The following is a 10,995-nucleotide window of genomic DNA, read 5'->3' as shown; positions in this document are numbered from 1 at the left end:
GGTGCAGCTGGGAACACCCCGCGTTCCCGACCACAGGGGAGCGCTCAAGCCCCGACTTGTCTGGTGAAACCAGCCCACACTTTCCTGGAAGCGGCCCCTGTGAGTTCAGGAAAACGGGGTGCCGTAGCCAAGAAGGCAGGCTCTGAGCGGGCACCCAGAGGGCGTGGGGCTCCCAAGGACCCCGCCTGCTCCCCACTCACCTCCACAGGCCTGCCATCAGCTGCTGGGCCTGCAGACCCGTGTAGGGGCTGGACACTAACCCCATCTCAGGCCACCCCTCCCGTGGGGTCCCGTGTGCAGCCCCAGCTTGCACCCCGGTGTCCCTTCTCAGCCCTCTTAACCACACCGGCCTGCCTCAGGCTTCCCTCCACACCCAGTCGGGACACCCCACTTTTAAGTACCTCCTCTTTACCAGTTCAGTGCCACCACCTCCTCTTCCAGGCAGCCCTCCCAGATTTGCCCGGCCCTCAGTCACTGGCCCTGCCTGCTCTGAGCCCCCGTCCCACCTTGCTCTGGCCTCCACTTGGTGGCCCTGTATCCCTTGTGGAGCCGGCATTCATTGAGAGCCTTCTGGGTGCCCAGTGGAGCCCCCTCCTGTTGGGCATGGCTTTGTGTGTGGAGCCATGCCGTCTCTGGGCCCTGGGGTGCAGGGCTCCCCTAGGCCCACACATGTCCCCTCCCTGCTGAGTGCCCGTGTTTCTGGGTCTCGTTCGCACAGAGGACGCTGGGGCGGAAACGTGCACACAAGGGCTCCTTCAAGGACGGTGAGTGGCCAGGGAGAGGACTGTGGGCTGGGCTGGGCCCACAGTGGCTGGTCCCCCTGGCCGTCCTGGGAGCGGGCGGTCTGCATGTGGCTGCACAGAGGACGTGCTGGCGGGGACCCCTCCAGGAACTGGAGGGCCTGGTGGCTCAGTGACCACGTAGCTCTGACAGGTAGGAAAGGTCAGAAGGTTCCCTGCACTATCCCAGGGGCTGGGAACAGACGGAGCCCCCCACTCTGGCCCCGTGTGTGTGTGCCAGGCGGCCAAGACCCCACGGTGCAGACACACCTGCCATGTGCTCTCCCCAGGGTCTCCTCTGTTCACGGGGAGCCCCGTGCGTGATGGCTGAGCCTCAGGGGGCCCAGTGCACGCATTCAGCCTGGTGAGAGGTGGGGCACCAATAGGGCCCCACAGGGGAGCGGGGAGGGGAGGTACCTACCCGGCCAGGAGAGAGTGGGCATGAGAGGTGGGGCCCGCAAGGCCCGAGAAGGGCTTGGAACTGGGCGCCAAGTCCAGGCTTCTGAGGACACACGGACCCCAGCCAGGATGGGCCCTCCTTCCTTGCCAGCCCCCAACCTCTGTGGGTGGCCCCAGGCGTGGAGGGGTTGCCGCAAGGGCCCAGAGGTGCCGTGAGCTGCGGACCAGCCTGTCGCAGTGGCCTGTGGTGTGTGGGCAGGGACCTGTGCCCCTCGTCAGAGGCCTCTCCTCAGCCTGAGGACAGCCACCACCCAAAGCCCCCTCCGCCAGCCAGCACTGCGGTCCCCTGTGTTGGTCTGATCTGTCTGCTCGGCCTGGTCCGAAGGTGCCACGTTCCACACCTGCACTGGGCTCACCCTGCGGCCACGGGAGCCAGCGGCCTGATGGGAGCCTGCTCTGGGGGCCCTGCCCCGCCTGCCGTGCCTAAGGAGGCCGCTGCAGGTTTGGCGGCACCAGACTCACAGGCTCACAGAGGACGCGCCCCCTCTCCCCAGACCCCCGCTTCTACCAGGAGATCCGGGAGCGAGGCCTGAACACCAGCCCAGAGTCTGACGACGACTTGCTGGATGAGCCTTGCAGCCCCGAGGGGACCCGCAAGGTGGCCGCCCCCATCGTGGTCAAAACCTACCGGCCCCCGCAGGTCACCTGGAGCCAGCTCCCGGAGGTAGGGCCTGGCTGGTGCGACGAGGCCTTCCTTGAGGTGCGGGCAGTCAGCACCGAGCCGCTGGCTCCAGTCCTCCCGGTAAGGAGGGCCTTCCACGAGCACCCCGTCTGCACTCAGCATGCAGTGAGGGGCTCCTTCCTGGTGCCCTCAGAGCGGCCCTGCCCTAAGGGGCACCTTGGTAGTGGTCGCTGGGGAGGAAACAGGTCGAGGCACGAGCCATCCGTGTGTGCCGGGCGCCCTCCAGGTGAGCCCCAAGCCCTCTGCTTCCTGCTCAGCCCGACCTGGAGGAAGCTGCAGGCACCAGCGACCGCGTACCACAGTCCTGCCCCCAGGAAGGTGCCCGGCGGGTCCTCGTGAGGAACAGGAGGGCTGGGCAGCGGTGTGGCGCTGGGGACAGGCTTCAGCTCCCAGCGAGCCTGTGCCGCCACCGAGCCGCCACCCACCTCTCATTCTCCCCGTCTGAAGATGGAGCTGGTCCCCGCCCCGCGGGGCTGTGGGGCGCGTAGCTGGGATAAGGCCCCGGGGTTCTGAGCAAGTACGGGGACGGCAGCTGTCACTACCCCAGGACAGACTCCTGACCCTGTCCCCTGAGAGCCGAGGGACAGAGCTGGGCTGCGGGCTGTGGGAATGGCCACAGTGGGGAGGGTGGCACTTTGCTGTCCCTGTGCGTGCCCCATGGGCGATGAGAGAGGCCACCCGCTGTGCTCCAGGCTGCGGGACCCCCAGCCGGGGAGGGCCCAGGTTGGGGTGAGGACAGTCGGATGGAATGTCAGGAAAGACGTCAGTTGCCACCTGCCAGGTCCCAGCTGCATGCCAGGAGCTGCATGTGCATGACCTCCCGAGTCAGGGGTGGGGTTCAGTTCACTGCACCCTGAAAGTGCTGCCACAGATTCTGATCCCGGTCCCCTGACCTGGGGGGTCTCGGCTGAGGAGGAGGTGTGGGGTTTAGCCCCCGAGTCCAGGCACTGGTGATGCCCTCTGGCCAGCCCAGTGAGCAGGAGGGCAAAAATGGGGTGGCCCTGTGTCCCGTAGCAGGCAGCCCCAGGCAGAGGGACAGCCGGCCAGTCCAGTCCTGGCAGGGACATAGTGGGCATGCTGGGGCTTAGAGAGTGGTCTGGAGCCTCTGGGGCCCGAGGGCGTGAAGAGCATGGCTGGGGTACCATGCTGGGACAGTGTCACCCCAAACCTGGTCAGAGTGCCGACTCACCTGGCCCAGGTGTATCTGAGTCCTGGCCCTACCCCCAGCACACCCTCAGCTTTCCCTGGCGGCCCTGTCCCTCTCTACAGTCTGGCCGCCGGCAGCTCTGTGGGACAGAACTGCCTCCTCCCCTCCCGCACCTGCCAGCCTTCCGCTCTGGGCCCCCATGATCTCCCTCTGCCACCCCAGAGCTCTTCGGAGGGGGCGGGCCTGCCAGGGGGCAGTTTCCACGGAGAGGAAGAGACGGGGGTGACAGGGCTGGGCAGGGCCAGGCCAGCTCAGCGGTCCCACTGCACGAGCGCTTCACGGGCAGCCCAACCCTGGCCAGCCTGGCTCCGCCCAGCAGGATGTGCAGCCCCTGAGCCCGGGCCTGTGCCCACAGGTGGTGGAGTCGGGCATCCTGGACACGCTGCCGGCCGAGGAGCGCAAGAGGCAGGAGGTGAGGGGCAGGGCTGGGGCACAGCCTGCGTCCCAGCCTCGTCACGTGGGGGCACAAGGACCGTGGTGACGTCGCTCACCTGCCCACCCATCGGCCACCTCCTGGCCAGGCACCGGGATGCGGGCTGGTGCCCTTGGCGGGCTGGGGGCAGGGGCAGCTACCGTTGCTCCTTCTCGGACGAGGGTGCGGTCCTCGCCCAGTGTCACAGCTCGTAACCGGCCGAGCCGGCGCTCAAGCCCAGGAACCCCGCTCCATCCGCCCGCCCACGGCCTGGCCAGGGTGCCTGGGTCCCAGCCCGCCCCCTCACCCAAGCCCGTCCCCGCGGCCTGAGCGCTGGTCACCAGCGCACCCTGCACCAGGCCCCCGCGTGGCGTGGCGGCTCGTCAGGGCCCTTCCGGGAGCCCCCAGTGGGCCGGCCGCATCGCTGTCCTCCCGCGCAGGCCATCTTCGAGATCCTCACGTCCGAGTTCTCCTACCAGCACAGCCTGGGCATCCTGGTGTCCGAGTTCCTGCAGTGCAGGGAGCTGCAGGCGGCCATGACCCAGACGGAGCGGCACCACCTGTTCTCCAACATCCTGGACGTCCAGAGCGCCAGTCAGAGGTGCGGCCGCCCTGCCTGTGACGGCCGCTGGGGGTCCTGGGGGCGGGGCGGGGCAGGCCACAGCTCTGTGACTGGCTGGGAGGGAGCACAGAACCTCCCTGGAGTGGCCCTGGGGACAGCCGAGCACTGGAGCTGTGGCCTCCTGGCAGCTCCCTCACCCTGTCCCCTGGGTGTTCGGGAGGCGCGGTACCTCCCGCGGGGCACAGCCCCACCTGGTGACAGGCAAGGCCCCCAGGACAGCCACGCCCAGAGGACAGAATGACAAGGTGTGCGGTGCCCACGGGTGTGGGGGGGGTGCCCTCCAGTTCCACCCGGGTCATGTTCCTCCCAGAGGCGTCTGGTGCCCAGGGTTCTGGTTACAAGGTCCGGAGGTAGAGGAGGGGCCAGGTGAGCAGCTGCAGGCTGTCGTGGGCCAAGAGAGTGCACACGTGTGTGTGTGTGTGCGTGTGTGTGTGCACCTGTGTGGGCCAAGTACGTGCGTGTGCGTGTGCCCATGTGCGTGTGCGTGCTTGTGTGCACCTGTGTGGGCCAAGTACGTGCGTGTGCCCATGTGCGTGTGCGTGCCCCTGTACGGACCAAGTGTGTCTGTGTGCATGTGTCTGCATGTGTATGTGTGTGCATGTGTGTGCATGTGCATGTATGCGTGCGGGGCAGCAGATGTGTGTGTGTTCATTCCGTGAAGGATGAGGGCCAGGAATGCACCTGTGTGGGCCCTGCCCGAGCTGCCCAGGGCCGGGGGAGAACCCCCCAAGCCTCAGCGGCCCCTGCTGGCTGTGGTGGGCGGGGGGTGGGCGAGATGCTCAGGGCTGGTCAATTCATCTCAGTGTCATACAGGCTCTCGCCAAGCCCCGCCCAGTCTGCTGACCGTGGGCCCCGTGGTGAGGCATGGTCTGGAGCTTTGGTGGCCGGCTGTGGGACACTCGCAGTGTCTGACCAGGCAGGGGTCTGGGACAGCACTTCGCCTCCACCCATGCTGACCCTTCGCTCCATGTCCCCTGAGCATGGCGGACCTGAGAGCCTGGACCACCGTCACGTGTTTGCTTCTGACCTCACCACCCCTGTCCCTGGGTGGGATGCCCCACCCCCCCCCCCCCCCCCCCCCCCCCCCCCCACAGGCCCCCCCCTTCTCTTTCCTCTCTCTCTCATTCCAGACCTCTATATCAGCTGCGCCCCAGCAGCTCTTGGCCATTCCCAGTGACCTCCCCAGGAACTGGCTACTTTGGGTCAATGGCTGAGGGCCAACTCAGACCTCCCAGACCTCTCCCAACACTGTGTCACCCACAGGGACCCCGACCGGCCTGGCCTGGCTGTGCACATGTCTGTGGCCTGTGTCGGCTTAGTCGGGGTCTCTCCCTCCCTCCTGGGGCTGGAGGTGGTCCTCGCCTGCTCCTGACACACTGTCCCCATTTGCCCGGGCTGCCATGGCTCTTAGAACGTCCCACTTACAGAAAACAGTCTCCTGTGGGTGGAGGGTCAGGCTGGGGGCCAGTGAGCTGGGGCCTGAGGGACCCCTGCCCGCCTCCAGGCCGAGGCTCGTTCCACTCCCTGTCACCCTCACCGGCCTGGCCAGGATAACCAAAGCGAGGTCCCATCTTCCCAGGGGTGGGGGGCCCACAGGTCGGTGGGGTTGTCCACTCGCCCGGGTGGTGCTCGGCCATGGGTCCTGGGCGGGGCTGACAGCGGACTCCTCGGTGCCCTCAGGACTGAGGACCTGGGACCTCACCGCACCTCACGGTCACGTTGCTGGCTTTCTCCCCTCCCACCCAGGTGGTGAGGGGTAAGGGCCATGGTGGAGCTGGCCACCCTTGGCCTGGTCACTGTCCGGTGAGCGGTCAGGGCTACCCGGGGCTCCCGTGTGGGCGGATCTGTGTGCGGGGACTCCGCTCTCTGCCCTGGCGAGGTCAGGCAGCTGCCTCATCTCCAGACGGGGCCGCAGCCCCTGGCAGCCCCAGGAGCCCAGCTCAGAGGACCGCGAAGGAGTCAGACTTGGAGAGACGCTGCGGTGGGCACGGCCGCGAGCCCAGGGTGGGCCGAGGGCAGGGGACAGGGCCTCTCAGAGGGACCAGGCTTGTGGGGTGAGGAGGACCCCCTGGCTGCCTTGGCCAGAGCCTAAGGGGCGATGGGGATTCAGGGTCCAGCTGGCAGAGGAGGACCCAACACGGGTCCCGTCAGGCCCAGCCGCGGTGCCAGTGCCTGCCCCTGGGGACAGAACCCTGGGTGGCTTTGGGCCAGCACCAGCCAAACGTTGGCCTCTCTACTGCTGAGGCCTGGGTTACGGACGAGCCTCAGAAGGGGACCCAGCAGGAGCTGAGGGCTGGCGGTCACTCCAGGGAGTGCCGGGCTCCGAGCAGACCCTGGCAGCTCCGACCCGAGTCACAGCGAATCGAGCCAGAGCGGCAGGTCCTGTCCTACCTGTCCGCATCCTGTGATGCCCGCGACCGTCTGCGGGGATCTAGTGGGAGGTGGCCTTGGACTTGGCCGTGGTCTGTGCCCAGTTTCAGGTTTAAGCGGCTGATCTGTCCCCGGCTTTTCCGGGGAGGGCTGCGGCTTTCGGCCCCTGCCAGGAGCACCGGCCTGGGTGCCCTCCGCGTGCCTGCACGTGCGTGGCGGTGGGCGGCCGGGCCACAGTCCCCATCCCCGCAGGTTCTTCGAGGACCTGGAGCGGCGGCACAAGGAACAGGTGTGCGTGGAGGACATCAGTGACATCCTGGAGGAGCACGCCGAGAGACACTTCCACCCCTACGTCGCCTACTGCGCCAACGAGGTCTACCAGCAGCGCGCCCTGCAGAAGCTGACGTGAGCCGGGGTGGGATCCCGGGAGGGGCTGGGCGCACGGTCCTGCCCGCGGCCCGGCTTCGGCCGCGTCTGCCCGGGCTCTGCGTGGGCCGCCACGGCCCGGCCCGCAGCCAAGCGGAAGCCCCGTCTCGGTCGCAGGAACAGCAATGCCACCTTCCGGGAGGTCCTCCGCGAGATCGAGAAGCGGCCCACGTGTGGGGGCCTGCCCATGATCTCCTTCCTGATCCTCCCCATGCAGAGGGTGACCCGGCTGCCCCTCCTGATGGACGTGAGTGGGCGGCCCAGACCCCGGCCGGGGGGAGGGGGCCGCCCAGGCTGGCCGGGGTCCCGGCTTCGGGTCACGCAGCCTCCACGCTTTGCCTGTGCGACGTGGTAGCTGTGAGGCCAGTTATAAGACGGGCCTAATAGCCATGGCGACGTGGTGCTGGCCTCATCTCCGTCACCCGTGGACTCTCCGCCACGACCTGTTCCCACACTTTGTGGATTGTTCTTCACGCACTCGACTCACAGCTGTGCACACATCTGATCTGGTGTCACCCAGACCCCTGCAAGCCTGGGTCCTGGGCCATTGCCGCCTCCGACCCGGCACCCTCGGCCAGTTGTCCCGGGCGTAGAAAGAGGGGCTCAGAGGGGATCCCTGGGGTGGCTTGTGTCTGAACTGCCAGCTCATGGGGCCGAGGGGCAGGAGAGGGTGCGTGTGTCACGCACAGCATGCACAGTGCACACACACGCACACGCACACGCACACGCAAACACGCGGCAGAGCCCCACTAAGCTCCCGGAGGCAGCATGTGGCCCGTGCTGGGTGAGTCAGCTGTCCAAGCCTGAAGGGACATCGGATCCTCTGGGGCCCTCTGGGGAGACTAGAACTAGAGGCTGCGGAGCCCCCCGCACCCCCCCCAGCTGGACAGAGGTGACCAAGGACCGGAAGGGGTGGGGCCTTGGGGGGGTGCTCGCTCCCAGTTCCCACCCAACCAGCCTGGCCTGGCAGAGCCCTCTGGGGTCCGGCCTCGACCTCCCTGTAGCGCCCCCCCATGCAGGCCTCAAAGCCTGGGGTGCAGAAGGGCCCTTGGTGGGTCTCATGTCAGGTGTCTTCTCTGCAGACGCTCTGCCTCAAGACCCAGGGCCACCCCGAGAGGTACAAAGCTGCCAGCCGTGCGCTGAAGGCCATCAGCAAGGTGAGACGAGGCGCAGCCCCCACCCCGCCTGAGCGCGGACACAGAGGCTGGTGCGGGGAGGGTGTTCAGAGGGCCCAGCCCAAGCTCTTCCAGTATCGACGGGGAAACTGAGGCCCAGAGGGGGCGGGGCTTGCACGCGAGTGTCGAGCCCGTGGCAAAGCCGCACTGGGACAGTGACGAGGGCGGGCGGCCGGGGCACGGGCCTCCTCGGGGCAGGAACACGCCCCAGCCCTGGTGCCACCTCGCAGCTGGTGAAGCAGTGCAATGAGGGGGCCCACAAGATGGAGCGCACGGAGCAGATGTACACGCTGCACACGCAGCTGGACTTCAGCAGGGTGAAGGTAGGCCGGCCGCGGGCCCGTCCCCGCGCTCCGAGGCCCCAGCACAGTGCATCGGGGAGGCCCAGGGGGGACACACTGCCTGAGTGCCAGCGGGCGCGTGAGGAGCCCGGGCTGCCGGGCCTGGCACGGAGCTGCCGCCCCACGAGCCCGTCGGCCGGCCGGATGGCCGTCTCTTTGAGGCCGGGACGCCAGTCACCCAGTTCCCAGAGGCCGGGATCGTGGCGGCACGTCCTCACCCCCCGCCCGGGACTCAGCCGCCTCCGTCCCCCCCAGTCCCTCCCGCTGATCTCCGCCTCCCGCTGGCTGCTGAAGCGTGGGGAGCTCTTGCTGGTGGAGGAAGCTGGGCTCTTCAGGAAGCTCGCCAGCCGGCCGACGTGCTACCTGTTTCTGTTCAACGATGTCCTGGTGGTCACCAAGAAGAAGAGGTGGGCCCGCTGTGGGCGCCTGGCACGGGGGTGGGCAGCAGCCGTGGCCTTGGGGAGCTGACCTGAGCCTCCTCTGACCTCAGAGCTGGGGACACGCAGCAGGGGCCCCCTCCCAGCCCAGCCTGCCCATGGCTTCCAGGGGCTGCTCAGTGCCACGCCCCACGTGACCTGGGGTGGCCGGCTGGCGTCCCTTGCTTGTGGCTCTGGCTCCCTCCTGCAGACCTGAGCCTGCCCACCCGGCCCCGGGGACCCGGAAGCTCACGGCCCCTGTGATCTGGGTGGAGATGGGGGGCAGCTCTGGGGAGCGTCCTTCGGGCTGCCTGGCCCCAGCTGCTACGGGGCCCTGCGTGGACAGGGGTGGCCCGGCCGCCCGCAGACCCCCCGCGGCATCGGGCCTCTCCTCGTCTCCCGCAGCGAGGACAGCTTCGTGGTCCAGGACTACGCCCAGGCGGACCACGTCCAGGTCCGGAAGATGGAGGCGTCCGAGCCGTCCCTGCCCGGGGGCGGCAGCCGCGGCTCCTACGTCCCGTACCCCTTCCGGGTGACCCTGCTGCGCAACAGCGAGGGCCGCCAGGAGAAGATCCTGCTGTCCTCCGACTCCGCGTGAGTCCAGGAGGGCTCCCCGGGGACGGTGGCTCGAGAACCGCGAGGACAGACTCCCTGACCACTGTCACGTGCTGGGTGCTGGGGACAGCCTTGTTCCCACCAAGTTCACATTCCCCGGAGGGGGACACACCAGCCTCAGAATGAGCAGCTGAACTGTCCCATGTGTCCGAGGGGTGGGGACAAGGAGAACAGGCTGGAGAGGAAGCCTCGTCAGCAGGGGCGCGGTCTGCAAAGGCCCCCGGTGTGCAGCGGCCGGGAAGGTGGCGGCTGGAACACGGGGTGGGGGCTGGGGTCCCACGCAGAAGGGCGCTGGCCCTGGGAGCTCAGCAGCCGAAGGAGGGGACGAGGGTTCTGGTCCCCGGGCTCCCGACAGCGGGGTCCCTTTCTTGGGGCTGAAGCCCGTGCATCAGACAGCTAACGGGCTGGGGGCCCAGTGCGGGAAACGGGGCGGCCTGGGTTCTGGGGTGCGGCTACCGCCCGACTCTGACCCCGGGCAGCTGGCTCGGCCCCGGCCTGCTCTACACTCTTCCTCGTGCCCTGTGACGTCCCACCCCTCGGCCCCCCGCACAGTGGCCTGGGGAGGCCCGGGAGGGACACCTGCTCACGACCCTTGGCACACATCTCATGAAGGGGTGCCCTGGCAGCGTGAGCCTTCGTCACCACTGCCTGTCCCGTCCTGAGTGCAGTGTGGGGACGCTCAGAGACACCCATGGGAGGCCACCATGCCACACTGGGGACAGGTTGCCTGGGTGCCCCCGCTCACACTGTCTGCCCCCAGGAGTGACCGGGCGCGGTGGATCACGGCCCTCACACACTGGGAGAGGCAGGGGCAGGACCCAACCCCCAGGGGAGGTGAGTGCTCGCCCCACAGACACTGGGCTCGAAGCCCCTTTCCCGTCCCCGGCGGGCGGGGGGAGTCTGCTGGCCTGGAGGGACACGTCCTGTCCAACCCTCTGTTCGCCCCTGGGTCACCTGGGCAGGTGAGGGGCCCACCTGTACACACAGACCCAGCTGTCTCAGGGCCTCCCCTGCCCGCGATGGCGGAGACCACGGCTCGCGCCCAGTAGCCGGGGGAAGCTGAGACCGCTGAGCTGGAGCAGGCCGGCCCACGGGTCTGTCACCCCAGCCCCAGCCCCCTAAAAGCCAAGTGCCCTCTGCCAGTGCCGGGCACTCTGGCCCTGAAGGCAGCCTGTCCTGTGGCCTTTGGAGCTTCAGCTGAGGGGAGCCGCCACAGCACCGGGCCCCGCGGGCTGTGCTGGGCCGTGGAGCCTGGCCCGCCTCGGGGCTGCAGAGCTCTCGGCCCACCCACTCCCTGGGAGGACAGTCCTGCCGCTGACACCCACCTCCCCCTGCCCCAGACCTGCTCCAGGTGGAAGTCACCAGGGCCTACTTGGCCAAGCAGGCAGACGAGGTCACGCTGCAGCAGGCGGACGTGGTCCTGGTTCTGCAACAGGAGGACGGTGAGCGTGCGGGGGGCGGGGGGCGGGGGGCGGGCAGGCGGGGCTGATG

General features: G+C 68.4%; 1 protein-coding gene across 6 annotated transcripts in view; it reads left to right on the top strand.

Annotated features, from left to right (window-relative positions):
- The window catches only part of ARHGEF16 (Rho guanine nucleotide exchange factor 16), a 21,466-nt gene that overhangs the window by 7,735 nt on the left and 2,736 nt on the right, over positions 1-10,995 (top strand). For 5 of the 6 annotated variants that reach the window (XM_006914407.3, XM_025048554.1, XM_025048551.1 and 2 more), the window contains exons 3-14: positions 719-764; positions 1,733-1,902; positions 3,483-3,539; positions 3,980-4,140; positions 6,784-6,936; positions 7,075-7,204; positions 8,040-8,114; positions 8,363-8,455; positions 8,729-8,880; positions 9,295-9,483; positions 10,265-10,338; positions 10,845-10,946. In XM_006914407.3, coding sequence (XP_006914469.1) covers positions 719-764; positions 1,733-1,902; positions 3,483-3,539; positions 3,980-4,140; positions 6,784-6,936; positions 7,075-7,204; positions 8,040-8,114; positions 8,363-8,455; positions 8,729-8,880; positions 9,295-9,483; positions 10,265-10,338; positions 10,845-10,946 — 1,402 coding nt within the window. The remainder of the gene's footprint in view (positions 1-718; positions 765-1,732; positions 1,903-3,482; positions 3,540-3,979; positions 4,141-6,783; positions 6,937-7,074; positions 7,205-8,039; positions 8,115-8,362; positions 8,456-8,728; positions 8,881-9,294; positions 9,484-10,264; positions 10,339-10,844; positions 10,947-10,995) is intronic. The other variant, XM_025048552.1, reaches the window with a different exon arrangement.

This window comes from Pteropus alecto, unplaced genomic scaffold (genome assembly GCF_000325575.1).
Source record: "Pteropus alecto unplaced genomic scaffold, ASM32557v1 scaffold125, whole genome shotgun sequence".
Classification (NCBI taxonomy): domain Eukaryota; kingdom Metazoa; phylum Chordata; class Mammalia; order Chiroptera; family Pteropodidae; genus Pteropus; species Pteropus alecto.
This window is presented reverse-complemented; position numbering and strand designations above follow the sequence as displayed.